General features: G+C 52.8%; 7 protein-coding genes across 7 annotated transcripts; 5 read left to right on the top strand and 2 right to left on the bottom strand.

Moving 5' to 3' along the window:
- Nucleotides 1-296: 296 nt before the first annotated feature.
- Nucleotides 297-875, top strand: BJX68DRAFT_271401 (uncharacterized protein; the record flags this gene model as incomplete). The annotated part of the gene is made up of 1 exon (XM_071046935.1): nucleotides 297-875. One exon carries the CDS (start codon nucleotides 297-299, stop codon nucleotides 873-875), a length of 579 nt encoding a protein of 192 aa, XP_070894316.1.
- A 999-nt stretch (nucleotides 876-1,874) lies between these two features.
- BJX68DRAFT_271400 (amino acid/polyamine transporter I) lies at nucleotides 1,875-3,685 on the top strand (the record flags this gene model as incomplete). The annotated part of the gene is made up of 5 exons (XM_071046934.1): nucleotides 1,875-2,062; nucleotides 2,122-2,381; nucleotides 2,435-2,771; nucleotides 2,821-3,042; nucleotides 3,094-3,685. 5 exons carry the CDS (start codon nucleotides 1,875-1,877, stop codon nucleotides 3,683-3,685), a joined length of 1,599 nt encoding a protein of 532 aa, XP_070894315.1.
- A 726-nt stretch (nucleotides 3,686-4,411) lies between these two features.
- BJX68DRAFT_278850 (putative MFS multidrug transporter) lies at nucleotides 4,412-6,454 on the top strand (the record flags this gene model as incomplete). Its single annotated transcript, XM_071048615.1, has 6 exons — nucleotides 4,412-4,523; nucleotides 4,574-4,669; nucleotides 4,731-4,784; nucleotides 4,840-5,301; nucleotides 5,367-6,274; nucleotides 6,426-6,454. Exons 1-6 carry the CDS (start codon nucleotides 4,468-4,470, stop codon nucleotides 6,452-6,454), a joined length of 1,605 nt encoding a protein of 534 aa, XP_070894314.1. The 5' UTR covers nucleotides 4,412-4,467.
- Nucleotides 6,455-6,861: 407 nt separating this feature from the next.
- BJX68DRAFT_246130 (glucose-repressible protein Grg1) lies at nucleotides 6,862-7,748 on the top strand. The gene is made up of 3 exons (XM_071041603.1): nucleotides 6,862-7,258; nucleotides 7,339-7,522; nucleotides 7,601-7,748. The coding sequence occupies exons 1-3, from the start codon at nucleotides 7,244-7,246 to the stop codon at nucleotides 7,615-7,617; spliced, it is 216 nt and encodes a 71-aa protein (XP_070894313.1). The 5' UTR covers nucleotides 6,862-7,243; the 3' UTR covers nucleotides 7,618-7,748.
- Nucleotides 7,749-8,211: 463 nt separating this feature from the next.
- BJX68DRAFT_258297 (SDR family NAD(P)-dependent oxidoreductase) lies at nucleotides 8,212-9,178 on the top strand (the record flags this gene model as incomplete). The annotated part of the gene is made up of 3 exons (XM_071043508.1): nucleotides 8,212-8,480; nucleotides 8,596-8,927; nucleotides 8,991-9,178. 3 exons carry the CDS (start codon nucleotides 8,212-8,214, stop codon nucleotides 9,176-9,178), a joined length of 789 nt encoding a protein of 262 aa, XP_070894312.1.
- An 85-nt stretch (nucleotides 9,179-9,263) lies between these two features.
- Nucleotides 9,264-10,769, bottom strand: BJX68DRAFT_258296 (NADH:flavin oxidoreductase/NADH oxidase family protein; the record flags this gene model as incomplete). The annotated part of the gene is made up of 4 exons (XM_071043507.1): nucleotides 9,264-9,323; nucleotides 9,396-9,752; nucleotides 9,822-10,501; nucleotides 10,595-10,769. The coding sequence occupies 4 exons, from the start codon at nucleotides 10,767-10,769 to the stop codon at nucleotides 9,264-9,266; spliced, it is 1,272 nt and encodes a 423-aa protein (XP_070894311.1).
- Nucleotides 10,770-12,222: 1,453 nt separating this feature from the next.
- Nucleotides 12,223-15,016, bottom strand: BJX68DRAFT_278847 (pectin lyase fold/virulence factor; the record flags this gene model as incomplete). Its single annotated transcript, XM_071048614.1, has 6 exons — nucleotides 14,476-15,016; nucleotides 14,069-14,429; nucleotides 13,897-14,020; nucleotides 13,202-13,848; nucleotides 13,045-13,145; nucleotides 12,223-12,996 (listed from the first exon to the last, which is right to left on the bottom strand). The coding sequence occupies exons 1-6, from the start codon at nucleotides 14,935-14,937 to the stop codon at nucleotides 12,223-12,225; spliced, it is 2,469 nt and encodes an 822-aa protein (XP_070894310.1). The 5' UTR covers nucleotides 14,938-15,016.
- Between the last annotated feature and the right edge of the window lie 355 nt (nucleotides 15,017-15,371).

Raw genomic sequence — 15,371 nt, 5'->3', positions numbered from 1 at the left:
ATTGGGAGGAGCATGGCGGGCGATGCCGAGAACAATGGGGTTTGGTACACAATGGATGGTAATTTATATCATGCACTTCGGACACCACAGTCAGCGTATCATTTAATCCAGTAGGGTCGATACGTTTCCGAGTATCTTCGTCGTCGATCTTCTGCTTTACAGCGTACCACACATCCTGCGCCGGGCCCAGACTGCTATTACCATGTGCACCAATATAAGCTTGGTGATCTCCTTCGACTTCCAGAAACTGTTCGCCCCAAATTGTTCCAGTTTTGTTACTTCTCAGGTGAAACCCGATGAACCAAAATCTCTCTCTTGTCGCAATCCTATCTCGACCTCCGATAGGCTGGTTGAAGAAGATCCAGAAGCTACAGTGGGAAGATCTGGATCCGATCGGCAAGAATTCAGAAGTGCGCGAGCAGCTGCCAAACATCGATGAATACGTCCTCCAGCCATTCTGGAACGAAGCCATTGGCAACCCCATTGCTAGGCTATATATCGAATATGTAGAGAGTCAGGCAAGGGGCAAATACAGACCCACCCCACGGTGGCTCAAATTGATTCTTCAGGAGACGGCATCTTACGATATTGATCTCTCAAGAGTCAGCTATGTGGAAGGCATCGATACTGTCCAGGCTGGAAACGCAATCACTTTCGGGTACTATGTTTATTTCCCGAGAAAGCTGAATCTCGACCGGACGAACCCTGACAGGAGCGATGTCCACTGGATGTTACACGAGCTTGAGCATGTCGTGCAGTATAAAGCAACCGGTGGCGTCAATGCTTTCGTCATCAAATATGTCGCGCAAGCCGGGACCAGTATCGGATCGTGGAAGGGACATATAAACAGCATTCCACGACAACATGACGATTGAGAAAGATGCAGAATCAAAGTCCAACAGCCTACTTGATACAGTCCTCCATGAGCTCCGCGATCTATCGCTGGACCGTCCTACCGCGCCCGGGAAGAATCTCGGTTCGCGGCTAGAAATGTCAAATCAGACAATGTATGAGGCGACTACCTCCAATCGGATATTAGGCTCTACTGGTTCATCTGCCAAGGCGATGGGCATGTCGTGCTCTATGGGCCTAAGAACAGTGTGTTTTGGAGCTCATCGACAGATGAGATGGGCCATCCTCCGTACCGAATTGTCGGCCAGGATGATCGCAATGTCGTCCACTGTGACAGAGATAACAGGGCGCTATGGAGGACTGACAGTCCAGCGAAGGCCATGCTGGTTGCTTTCTGGTTCTTCAGGATGACCGGAATCTGGTCCTCTATCAACCAGGACAACCGACGAGAGCGATTTGGCGTTCTCGGACGTGCCTGTGAAACAGTAGGAAACACAAGGGTACCGTTTGTCTTCCCAAAAATGACCTGGGATTCCGATCATTCGCCCATATGAGACAATGCCCTGCCGATAAAAAAACTACATCGTAGCGGTTAAGCACGCCATAGACTCAAGTGGGGGCGGCAACGTAAGTGCATGGCGCTCCCCGGCAAACTAAACCGTCAAGCCTCGGGCGAAGTGGGTAAGGAGATCTGTGCCATGCGGATATGTCCGCAAGAGCCAAAGATAACAGCGATTGAATTGCGAAATAAAATCACACCTAGACTCCTGTCCCTATCGCGGGATGTGCGGTCTCCCCCGCTGGGCGCTGGAGGCCGCTACCTGCGCTTCATAAGGTTACATTACAGCTGGCGCATCACATTTAGGCAGACGTGTCCCACCTCATGCAAGTATGGCGAATACAATCACGCCATTATAGGGCCAATGGCCATTCACAAAGTGCAAGACGTATAAAGATGCGACCCATACCAAGATTGATCGGCACATAAGCTTCGACAAGCCTTCGACCTCTCGCTTGGCAAGATGGCTTACACGCAGAAGGACGCAGACTTCAGAATATCTGGCCACGAGCCTGAATATGCGGCTGCGGCCGAGAAACATGCTGCAGAGCCCGATGTCCCTGCTCCCCGAGTCGGTGAATTAAATTTCGACGAGTACACGCAGGGTGGTCTCGGCCGGCACTTGGGTGTTTTCTCGACAATCTTCCTGATGTCCGTTGGGCTCCATTGAACATTCTCCGGGTCATGTCTGTGAACTAACCTTGTCCAAGTGTTGGTCGCATTATCGGAACCGGCATTTTCTCCACGCCTTCGTCTATCACAAGTAGCACAGGAAGCGTCGGCGCTGCATTGCTCCTATGGGTGCTGGGCCTCCTCCTCGCCGGCTCCGGTCTAGCAGTCTGGCTAGAACTCGGATGTATGATACCACGCAGCGGAGGGGAGAAGATCTACCTCGAAGCTGCGTATCGTCGGCCGAGACTCCTTATTACTGTTGTCTTTGCTGTTCAAGCTGTCGCTCTGGGATTCACCGGTACATTTCCTAGCCGTCCGCCTCTTGATGAATTGTGGAACTGACTCCTGTAGCCTCGGGATGTATCGTCTTCGCCTCGAATATGGTTCTCGCATCAGGAAAGAGTGCCTCGGAGTGGGAGAAGCGTGGGATTGCCATCGCGGTTATCAGCTTCATTACGCTGGTCCACATCCTAATGCCCAACTGGGGTGTCCGGGGAATGAATGCGATCGGTGTAATGAAAGTGGTGCTCCTCCTCTTCATTGTGGTTACAGGATGGGTGGTTCTCAGCGGTAGCGTACACAGCGTACAGGATCCATACGCCAGTTTCCATAACGCCTTCGCCGGCTCGGCGACTTCGAGTAACTTATACGCGACGGCGTTGTTCAAGGTATTGAACTCATTTGCAGGGTATGTTACACCTCCTGCCTAGACCTCCGAATGCTAAACGGGGAGGTAGCTGGTCCAACGCAGCATACGTCCTCAATGAGATCCGCGACCCCGTCCGAACTCTCAAGATCGCCGCGCCAACAGGCCTCGCCATCTGCGGCGTGCTGTACATGCTCGCGAATGTTGCCTACTATGCGGCCGCGACACCGGAGGAGATTGCCAGCAGCGGCGTCACAGTCGCCTCATACTTCATGGAGAAGGTTTTTGGCTCCGCTGCCTCGCGGGCACTCAGGTATAGTTCCCCAACACTCTGGAACCCTACAGAGTATTGATAGCGGTCTAGCGTCCTCGTCGCATTATCTGCCTTTGGCAACGTCATGACAGTAACATTCGCGCAAGCGCGCGTCAACCAAGAACTCGCGAAAGAAGGCGTAATCCCCTTTCCGACATTCTGGGCTTCGTCCTGGCCCTTCGGATCGCCCTCCGCCGGGCTGCTTCTGCACTTCATCCCATCCCTTATCGTGATCGTCGCGATCCCCTTCGGCGACGCCTACAATTTTATTCTTGACCTCGAGGGCTACCCAGGAAGTATAATAAACTTCCTCGTGGTGGCAGGGCTATTCTATCTCCGTTGGAGCGAGCCACATCTACACCGGCCATTCGGGGTATGGTGGCCCGTGGCCGTCTTCTTCATGGCAGGCCAGGCGTTCCAGGTTGTTGCGCCGTTTATCCGGCCGCCTGGTGGGAAGGGCGATACGAGCTTGCCGTATTGGTTGTATCCAGTTGTCGGAATTGTCGTGCTGGTGGCTGGCGTTGTATATTGGGGAATCTGGCAAGTTGTTCTACCAAAGCTCGGAGGGTATAGGCTTGTGCCTGAGCATGTTGTTCTGAAGGATGGGACGACGGTTGCTGTTTATAAGCAGCGGCATGATTGAGGAGGTGTAAGGAACAGTTCGAGTGCCCCTAAGTAAAGACATCTCTTTCCGGAATAGCATATCGTTGTCTATTCCACTAGTGAATATCACTGCTTACAACCACAGCAAACCCCTGAGCGCACAAAATGGGTAGTCATCGCAAACTTTTACAAGATCCACAAATGCCTTACTACCTTTGATGACAACCAGGCTGGGCCAGCCGGTGAAGAGAGACTTAGGCCACACTGCACGCTATGTGGGCCGCCGTAAGCCGCACTAAACCACTGTTTCTGGCGATCGCAAGCCACGTTTTGCACTTTAATTAGGGGCCACATAGTTTTCATACAGATCCTGCTCGAGTTCCAGGATATCAGAGAAATTTTCCATTCTCGCCTCGCAGGCCGTTGGCTTTGCGCTCGGATGTTCGTCGGCACTCACTAACAAGACCTCGAGACTGCTCGGATAACTGGCTGGAGAATCGTCGGAGAATTGGTAATCAAGAAAGCAGAACAAAGAATTCTCATTAATCCACTGGGCCCGGTTGAGATATCCACCATGAGTCCCTTAGCCAAACATCTGCCCTCGAGAGCTAGTGACATCACGGCATAGTGACGTCGCGACCCGAGAGTTCCGAGTTTTGGATCGACGCTTCGGGATACCGAGCGGCGTTTAACGAAATATTTTTTAACAACTTTTTTTTCTTTATTTCAATCCCTTCACTTCTTTCCTAGCTGCTGCCTTTTGTTCGAAGAGAAGTGGTAGCTGAATCTTGTGCTCATTTACTCTACTCAGCATACCTGACCATGGGCCAGGAACAACCTGCCGATAAGCGGAACTGGGGGACGCGGTTTATGGCCAGGTTTGTCGCTATCTCGATTGCATCGAAGGAAGAGCTACTGATAGTTGCAGGATCTATGGCATGTTGAATCAGGACATCTCGAACGAGCTATCGAGCACCGATGTCGAAATTCATACGTGGAACGGCAAGGATGATCCCGATAACCCGTACGCTTGCCTCTACTTCCTATTGCGCGATATGATCCAGACAGGTCGCTGACATGAACAGATTCAATTGGAGCACAAAATACAAATGGCTGCTGACAGTCACTGTCTGTTTCATGTACGCTCCTCGCCTGCCTACCCACTAGACGCCACAAACTAACATTCATCTCCAGCTCAATCCTCACCGGCCTGCCTGCTGGAACGTACGGCTCAGGGAATAACTGGATGGAACCGCAATTTCACGTACAAAACTCGCCTTTCCCAAATCTATACTGGGCAACGACCTCCTGGAACATGGGTGCCGCCTTTTGGCCGCTGATCTTCGTCCCTCTAACCGAGTCCTCCGGTCGAATGCCTGGTTATTTCGTTGCGTACATTATTCTAATCGCGACGCTTTTCGGCTCTGCATTTGCGAATAACTTTGCTACACTCGTCGTAACGAGATTTTTTGGTGGTGGTGCCTCTTCGGTCAGTATTAATATCGTCGGCGGGAGTATCAGTGACGTGTGGTATGGTGAGAAGGCGAGAAGTCTGCCTATGAGTCTGTTCGGGTTTACCAGTGTGGTTGGCATTGCGCTAGGGCCGTTTATCGGGAGTGCAATTGTCCAGATTCATAAGAATGATCCGTGGAGATGGTACCTTTCTTCCTCTCCGTACACTACCGCATCTTATCAAGCAGCAACTTACGAAGACTTGTTAGGATCTTCTACATCCAAATCATCTACAACGCCGCCCTCCTCCCCATCTTCTGGCTCATCCTCCGCGAGACCCGTCCCGACGTGATCCTCAAGCGCCGGGCAGCAAAACTCCGCAAAGAAACCGGCCGCCCGATCTACGCGCAAGCCGAGATCTCCGCACCGAGCACCCTCCGCCTGCTGCGCATCTCCTTCCAGCGACCAACACGCATGCTCACGACCGAACCCGTGGTCATATTCTTCACGCTGTGGATTAGTTTCGCCTGGGGCATTCTGTATCTGTTCTTCAGTAGCGTTCCGCAGACGTATGGGCAGAATTACGGGTGGGGCGTATTGGCCACGGGCATCGTCCAACTTGCGATTTCCGTTGGTGCCGTTATCGGTACGGCGTTTAATCCATTCCAAGACTGGATCTATCTCCGTTCCGCGAAGCGAAACCCCGAGAAACAGGGCCGTCCCATCCCGGAAGCGAGACTATATACCTCCATCCCCGGCAGCTTACTCTTCGCCGCCGGCCTCTTCTGGTACGGTTGGGCGTCGCAACCAGACGTGCACTGGATCGTGCCCACAATCGGCATAACCGCCGCCGGAATCGGCATCTATTCCATCTACATGGCCGTCGTCAACTACCTCACGGATGCCTACGAGCGGTACGCGGCAAGCGCACTCAGCGCAGCGAGTCTCGGCCGGAACTCGTTTGGCGCATTCCTCCCCCTTGCGAGTCCGCAGCTGTTCTCTAACCTGGGATTTGGGTGGGCGGGGACACTACTTGGGTTTATTGCGGTTGCGTTGAGTGTTGTGCCGATTGTGCTTGTGCTCAAAGGGCCGGCGATCCGGAGGAGTAGTCCGTTTATGAGGGAGAGTATGTGGGATCCCGAAGAGGAGAGTGGGAGCGAGGAGAAGAGGTTGGGGAGTGAGCCTGCAGGAGAGCCGAGGGAGGCTGTCTAGCTTGGTTTTGAACGGATAGAAGGCCTAGACTAGGTTGTAGTCTTGGTTACTTCTGCACCTTGTGTAAATATATTTCACGATTGACCATTCTAAAGGTATATACTTTCGTAGATGAGATAATCTCAACCCCGGGACCGTTGGTTGAGCATCAAGAAACTTGCTAAAAACAATATGCGCCTATACACTGCCGCTTAGCGTCCTTTCCCATCACTTGCTTGCCTTCATATCTCATTTCGACGGGGAATAGTCGGATCCCATAGTGGGCAACCGGCGTCGACATCCGAGGCTCAATGCCTGGTCTCGACGCCGTCACCATCGCAGCCATGATCTTGCCTTCTCAACCTCGTGATCAGTATGCACAGCGCCTCCTAGAACAACCCAGAGCGTCATAGCGACTCTAAGCTTCAAGGTTTATCACGTGAAGTCCAAATTCGGTTGTTGGTGCCTCGGGAGGAAAGCTTGATGCCTGAGGCACAAATAGACCCACCCAGAATTCTGCAACCCGATGACGTACGGCGAAATGGCGTCAGCGGCTGAACAACAACCCGGGATAATCAGGGCCCAGAGGGACCTCTTGCGCAACATGCAATCTTGAATGGTGTGCCTGGAATTCCTGTCACTGGTCCATCTGGGGTAGGTGAATCTCGATCGGAACTGTTGCAGAGTGCAGGGATGATTTGACGAGAATGTCCTCGAACCGCACATGACGTCATGAATCATGTCAGGACCCCTGATCGGATCCAGACCAAGGTCCTGCAGCGAACGGAGGCGATGCGATGACGCAGGGGGTTCCGGGTCATGGAAGATATAAGGGTCCTTCTGTCCCTGTCTGGAACACTTTCAATCCATCAACGCAACAGCTCAACTTCACAAGATCAAACAACCAACACAACCACAAACCACAAACCAAACTACCTTTCTACCAACAACCACAATGGAGACCGTCAAGGTACGCAACTGCCACTCACATCTCCAGCTCCCTCTGCTTTACTCCCTACGACTTGTCAATACTAACCACAATGTCAATAGAACACCGTCAACTATGTCACCGAGTCCATTCAGGGCGCCGGAGCCGCCGCCTCCAAGGAGGTCAACAAGGAAGTCGCCAAGGACAACAACGCCGACCTCTCCACCCGTGCCACCGCTGCCAAGGACGCTCTCTTCGACAAGAAGGACGAGAAGGTCCATGATACTCAGGCCGATGTCTACAAGGGTATGTAATTTCCCTTCCATGAGTCTCGATGATGGGTTTGGGACGGATGAATGGGTGCTGATTTTGTTCTTGCTATAGAGGCCGCTAAGCACTAAACTTTTCATGCAATAAGCTTGATATGGAAGTGATTGACAGGGGGTGATGCTAAGCCGATGGAGACTGGGTTGGGAGTTTCACGTGGACATGTATTTTATGATGAAATGATATCCTGAATTTGCCTTTTGCACTACGGTTGTCCAGTATGAGACCACGGCCGGGTTTGGTTCCTGCCCGATTTCGTAGAATGTAGTACGAATACCAGGGAGTAGGCCATCCCAACGGAAAAAAAATTCAACCGGATAATACAGTGCCCATTCTATACAGGAACAACTGCACCCGCTTGGTGTCGCTGCTTCAGACCATATTCTTGCATAGATCCTGCAGTATCTCGAATAAACACATAGCCAAGCATCTAGTACCCCGCAGGACACAGTTAATACTTCTATCAGCTGGACCCCGCGCCGGGCCAGATTGAACTTACCTCGGACAATTATGCGGGGTACAACGGCATTGTTCTCCACATTCTTGAAGATCCCCCGCCTTATGCCAATATCTTGAGGAGACCTATATATACCACCTTAAGTTTGACTCTTCCAAAGCTCCTCGTATCTTCCCACAGACTGATCCCTATCCGTTGCGAAACCACAACCATGGCTCGAAGTCTCGAAGGAAAGATCGCCATTGTGACCGGCTCCTCAGGCGGAATCGGTCGCGCGATTTCGCTGAAGCTCTCCGGTGCAGGGTGTGTGGTTATCTGCGCGGACATTCATGAGACAGCCAAAGAGGATACATTGTCGACACATGAGGCGGTCGTCTCGCAAGGAGGGACTGCTGAGTTTGTCAAGGTGGATGTTACCGATGCGGCGCAGGTGGAGAATGTGATTAGGCACGCCGTTGAGAAGTTTGGAAGGTTGGATATGTAGGCTGAACGTTCCCTATTTGTTTAGTCCTTGAGGCGTCATGGACCTTTCATCGACGTTGCTCTTTTGCCCCCATCAGTGGTCATGCAGTATCTAACTGCGGGTTAATCATAGAATGATAAACAATGCCGGCGTCGCCCTCGAATCCAGCAACCCAAAACCTATCTGGGACTTCTCGCAGGAAGTCTGGGACAAGGACATGGCCGTAAACTCCACGGGCGTCTTTCTCGGCTGCAAATACGCCTCGGCACAAATGATCAAGCAGCCGCCTCTACCCTGTGGAGATCGAGGCTGGATCCTCAATATCGCGAGTATCTTTGGACTTCAGGGATCGCTGTATGTTGCGGGCTATGTGGCGTCCAAGCATGCGGTTATGGGTGTTACGAGGGCGGCGGCAATAGACTGTGCGTCGCAGAGGATTCATGTTAATGCGCTTTGTCCGGGGTGTAAGTATTCCCCATCGCTTTCGGCGCTCATGCAAATGCTGATTCTGTATTCCCGAGATACAGATACAGATACCGCATTTATATCAACATTAACCCCCGAACAACGCGCCGTCGTGCAGCAGAAGCACCCGTTTCGCGGTCTAGGAAAACCAGAAGACGTAGCCAATGCCGCTCTGTTTCTCGTCTCGGAGGAAAGTACATGGATAAGTGGAGTTGGGCTTCCGGTTGATGGCGGGTATACCGCGTTATAAGTAGATAAGTGCGCCTCGGCATAATTGAAATTGAAACACCATACGCTATCTAGCTCAAGTATATTATCACCCGCCTCCCATCTCCTTAAGCTGCCGCTTCCAAAGCTCGACGGGCCCGTTGCTGCATTTGACCACTATACCATTTCTGGAGAACAATTTTGTTAGCCATTGACAATACGGGATAGTTAATCTTGAGACCGGAAGTGCAGGAACTCACCGACTCAATCCCCGACCCCACGGCAGGCATCTGAGCTATCCTAACCACCCACGGCGCCTCAACAGGCTTCGTCGGGAAGACAGCCTGCTCATCATCCACCTCTCTATTGAGAATGACATCATTCGGCAGAGAAGGCCTTAGGACCGACGGGCGTCCAATGCCAACGAGGTCGCACCCGCTCTCGGCAATTGCAGCCACGACGCCTGCTCTAGAGCGGAATCCGCCTGTCACCATCAGCGGCGTGTCGGGGATCTCGTGCCGGATTGCGCGGGCGAATTCGAGAAAGAAGGCTTCTCGTGCGAGAGTTCGCGCGGATTTTGAGTTCTCTGTTGGTGGTTGTGAGGCTGATTGCATCATCTATACCATGTTTTAGTTGCTTGTGTCTAGGAGGTCCCTATGCAGGCGTTTCTGAGAGAGAGGACTTACCGCTGGATCTTCATATGTCCCCCCACTAATCTCCACAAAATCCACCCCCGCAGCAATGATCATCTTAAGCTGCACCAAACACTCGGCCAGCGCCTCGCCCGACTGATGATCCACGGAATTCAACTTGATCCCAACACAGAACGCATCCCCCAGCGCATCGCGAATACCACGGACCGTCTCGACTATAATCCTCGCCCGATTCTCAACCGACCCACCATACGCATCCGCCGTCCGCCGGTTCGTCGCGCTACTTAAAAACTGGGTAAAGAGATACCCATGCGCAGCATGCAGCTGCACACCGTGGAACCCAGCCTCGCGCGCTAGCCGCGCTGCATGCACATGGCGCTGGATAACATCCTCGATATCAGACTTGGTCATCTCGCGCGGCGTGCCAAAGGCAAGCGAGCTCGCGAACCGGGCGACGAGGCCGGAGCCCAGGTTTAGGGGGACGGGGCTGGGCGCGATGTTCTTTGTGGTGAAGGAGCGGGAGCCGGCGCAGAGCGGGGATTGCCGGCCAGGGTGGTTGATTTGCATTATTAGCGCTGTGGTATTGCCGGAGCTGGATGTTGTACACGCGTCTGTTAGGGCGCGCCATCGTGAAATGAAGGCGGTTGTGTTTGATGGGTCGTAGCTGTTGTCCCGGGCGTCGGTGAGGTACATCCTGTCGATTGAGACGCTGCCTATGTGATACCAAGCAGTTAGGCTCAGCTCGTGATTGACATACCGTGCTAACAAGAAATAGTTGATTGACGGATGAAGTCTTTGAAACATACCAGTCAGAACCATACCCCAGCCTCCTTCTGCCCACTGCCTGTAAAGATTGGTATGCAGGTCCGTAGGCAGGTTACTTTCATCAGCCATGCACTCGACCAGCGCAGCCTTGACTAGGCGATTCTTCAACTGCAGACCGCAGTTGAGCGTCAGTGGTTTGGCGATGGTTGATTCCATATTGCCGGATGGAGTGGGGTCTGTAGAGGATACAGACGATGCGATGGGGTAGATTGGACATAAGAAGGGAGCAACATCGGGAAAATTGGGGGTATGTATATCTGTTTCCAGCTGGGATACTCTCTCGGCATATCCAACATCCCGCTGCCCGGCTGGACTGCATGGCTCGAAGGATCAAAATCTCCACCAAACTCAACGATCTTCAACTATATTGATATGACGAAAGTGTTAATATGTTGCCCCCCCTCCGATTCAGTCCTACAGTAATCTCAATCATCATCATCGCCGTTGAACAAAAGAAACAGACATTTCATGTCCTCATTTTTCCATGTGGCTCTCTTCGAACCCCCGCCCCGGAAGCTCATACCATCAGATACACCTCAGTGTACATTCTCCAGTCGCCGGTACCACCGTGGATTCTCGCTAGGCACAAGCGGCTTGCGTCCGCCGCATCACACTGGGGGTGGGGGAATTCCACTTCTGCGGCGCGGATGGTCAATCCATCCGGGCCATGGACGGTGGAAGAATCCAAAACTAGCCCGCTGTATCTATACGTAACTTTGGTTTGAGATGGAAAGTCCTGGATATCGCCATGGCTCCAAAGCAACTTGATCGAATAACACAAAAAGTCAGGAGCCGGAGTTTGGCGATAAGCAGCCAATGTGACGTTGCACAGCTGGGAGTTTATTACCGTGGGTAATCACAGATATCCCTATACGAGGGGCTGGCAGTGAAGGCTCCGAGGTCATCGCAGGGCAAGGGTGTCCCAAAGCGAAATGGATGGGGTGTGGTTGGCCCGAGTCCCGAGTCCCGTCGGAGCGTTAGTCCATCCGAGCCGCGTGGATTAGATTCTTATTTGGACACCAACCGAAACTTTGCTGTTTCGATAAGAGTAGACTGGTAGTCTAGCGTTCGGGGAATTATTTGAGCCGAATTGCCTCGGGAAGAGGCAGTAGCTTTGAAATGCTTTTTCCTCGGCTATGCCCCAAGTATTCTGATTGCTCTGTTGTTATCAACCACAAGACATGCCCTCGCTAAACTACTGCAAATATCGAAATAAGTCCGGCAATTGCAGAACTCACTCCATGAGCACCTGTTCTGGAGTGGAAGGTATATCGAGGTCAGGCCGTGGTGTGTCTCTATGTAGTACATGAGCTGTGACTGCGAACCGCAAACAATAACTATTCGCAGCGGGTTATGGTGTGATGGTGTCCTGCCTTGACCCTGACTCTGTCCAATGTTTCATAGTAAGTGCGAAACCCATGGATTGCTAGTGAGTGACCAATGTGGTTCCTGATCGGCATCGGGCACGGGGCTTCATGGTGGGAATTGAGAGACTTAGTATGTGCGTCCTGTCCGTTTGACCTTTATAGATAAGTCATGCATGAATCAAGAAGATATGCACATACACACAACTACTATATACAACGTCACTACTTCATACAAGTCCAATTTACACAATCTCATCCGCCCCCTCGAATACCGCAACGCCGATCGTCCGCTCCCACGTACTCCCCTCGCTATCCTCAATGAGGACAGTAAAGTGATCAACCCCTGCATCTCCATTTGAGGTATAGATAGCGATTCCACCAGAAACCTCAACACTACCCAATATTCCACTCTCGGCTGTGAAGGTCGGATCTACAAAGCCAAGGGCAAGGCGGGCCAGGTCAATCTCCATTTCACCACCAGGTACAACAAAGACGTGCGGGTCCGCCATAAAGTTAAGGTATCCCTCGATAGGAGTGTACCCCTCGCCACCGCTCGAGCCATCCCACCAGTCCGGAATTCCATCGTCATCGGTATCCCAGCTTGCGCTGCGGGTCACAGTAGGGAAATCCTCTAGACCACCTGCGTCAGCTTCGTTGTCGATCAGGCCAGGTTTACCGGAGAGAGAGCCCGAGTACGTGTAACTGCCCTCGAGGGTCTCCTGGATTATTCGTGCGTCGTGGTCATCTCGCACAGGCTGCGAGACACCACTATCTGAGAGAACGCGCTTGTACGCCTCCGTTGAGGTATGCTCCTCAATGTACGACGGGAAGAACGGCTCGTCGAAGAATTTCTGGTATGAGGGCGCCGGATCAATGGATACATCAGCATAGCATGCAATTTCGGACGTCTGGCCCTCGCCGTCGTCGACGAACTGCACCGAATCCTGGTTGAAGATGCCCGGCATGGAGTTTCCTGCGCAGTGGTACTGCTGGCTCCCGGGCATGTCATCTTCGTACTATTACCTGTTAGCTCTAGTAGATCAATACCTGAGGGGGGCACGTACAGTAGCTGAGAGCGCATATGTGAGCTCGCTCGCTGGGCCCTGCTTGTACAGATTTCCAACAAAGTTGACTTCCATCGCGCCGCCGTCTGTGACTCGGCCTCCTATACTTGGTCAGCACACTGCCCTCACCAACAACCAAGGACAGGCTGGATTGTACCAAAATTGTAAACAACATTATTCCGAATATCCAACCTCCCCGCAAACGCCGCATTATCATCAACCCCACCCCCCATACTCCAACTGCGCCCCTCGGCATGCGCAATAAGATTATGATGCAAGCTCGCGACATCTCCACCAACAGTCGCCGCATACCCATGCGCGGTTCCCTCCGGATAATTCTGATGCCCCGCAACATTAAGCGGCTCGGAAATCATATTCCGCTGAAAGGTGATGTTTTTGGCCGTGCGTGACGAGAAGCACTCATCAATCGCCCAGCCCATGGAGCACCGGTCAAAGATGCAGTAGTTTGATCCGGACATCCCCATCCCGTCAACGGTCGCGCCGGAGGAGGTTCCTGGGCGAACGCGGATGTGGCGGAATATTACGTCCGATGCGCCGGAGAGGCCGAGGGGGTAGCCCTGGATTGCGATGCCTTTTCCGGGGGCAGTTTGCCCAGCCAGGGTTATGTAGTTGGTATTGACAGAGAGGCGAGAGGTCGTGGTGATTACGCCGCCGACGTCGAAGATGACGATTCGTGGGCCCGTTTCGATGGTTAATGCATGGCGGAGTGTGCCGGGCTCTTCGTTGTCCTCCAGACTCGTCACCTTTACGACCTTGCCACCGCGACCGCCGCGAGCGAAACGCCTATTACAGTTAGTTAGGTACAGAGTGATTGGAGAAAGGTTAGCAAACCCGTATCCCTCTGCACCTGGGAAGGCGAGGTGTGCGAGGCGAAACATGAACGGGCGTCCGGGATAGACTGTCTCACCGTTGACGACGTCAACACGCCAGTAAAAGGTATCAAGCTTGTTGAGACCTTGCTTTGATCAGCTTCCAAGCATATCGATGGTAGGGTGGTACCCACCCGTGAGCTCCATCTCTGTCTTATCGAAATCTTGGGCTATCTGGGTAAAGTTACCATTGTTACTGCTCAAGTATACGTTATACGTCGGCGACTCAATGCCCGTGGGCGGGGCCCAGGAGGCGACAATACTGGTGCCATTAGCTGGCTGAAGTCTCTCATCACGATGCGCCGGCGTTGGGAAGGAGACCTGGTTCTCAATAGCAGGGGTATCAATCTCGAAGCCGTTGAGGTAAACTCGACCGTCGCCTCCGCTTGGTGTGTAGACTACTTCAACGGTTTCGTCGGGTGAGCCAACGGAGAAGGTGATGTACGAGGTAGCAGCCTCCCAGGTGTTATCGATGCGGACGGATTGCGTAACGCCCTGCTAAGTCAGCAACTGTAGGACGCTTGCGATGTAAGAAACATACACTCGCAACAGTCTCCCCTCCAACAGCGACGTCAACGTCCGCAGGCCCATCACTGTTGTCCCAAAGGTTATGCCACGTCAACAGACTATGCTCGCCCTCTTCGAGCCCAGTAATCGCAAGGGTAATCGGACCCGGATTATCCTCCGACGTCGTAATCCCCGTATTCACAACACGCTCACCAAGATGCGAGACTGTCCGGGTGTACTGGTACTTGTAGTAGTTACCCTCGAGGTACGATCCGTCTGGGGCGGACAAAGTGAAGTTCACACCGCCAAAGCCCCCAGACGAGCTCTGCGCCTCGCTCTCGACGACCAGCGCCGGAAAGTCCGAGTCGACGAGCTCGCGGATGTTCGAGGGGTTGAAGCGCACGCGGATCTGCGCGGCGACCTGTAAGGGAAGAAGGGTGGACAGCGCCAGCGCTGTGAGCGTGGACAAGTTCTTCATCTTGACTTTGTAGATCATCAGCACCGCTACAACAAATGCTCACTTTAGAAGGACGCATATTATTTATAAACCACCATCGCCTCGCTGAACTTGCTGGGTAAGGGTCCTCCTGAGGCGTTGCCAAGCTGTCATGACAAGCGAAGTATATACCTGAAACGCCCAGCCTTCTCGCCTAGAGAAAGTCCACAAATAGCGACCAGTGAGCGGTGCCAACCCCGCGATCGTCAGGGATGCAACAGGGCGACGAAAGCACTGAGACTGCACGAACGCTGTCAGGGTCGCGGATAAAGTGCCCCCGCTGGAATCAGCCGATTTTGGTATTGAGCCGCGAACAGACCCCGAAGGAGTCGTCCTTTGTCTACCACGTGCTTGACTCATGATGAAACAAGAACAGCCAGATCCTTTCGCTCCTATACGTTGAGTTCCTGAACAGAGGATGCCATGAGCGCTTG

This window comes from Aspergillus pseudodeflectus (assembly GCF_044049435.1).
Source record: "Aspergillus pseudodeflectus strain CBS 756.74 chromosome Unknown BJX68scaffold_61, whole genome shotgun sequence".
NCBI classification, from domain to species: domain Eukaryota; kingdom Fungi; phylum Ascomycota; class Eurotiomycetes; order Eurotiales; family Aspergillaceae; genus Aspergillus; species Aspergillus pseudodeflectus.
This window is presented reverse-complemented; position numbering and strand designations above follow the sequence as displayed.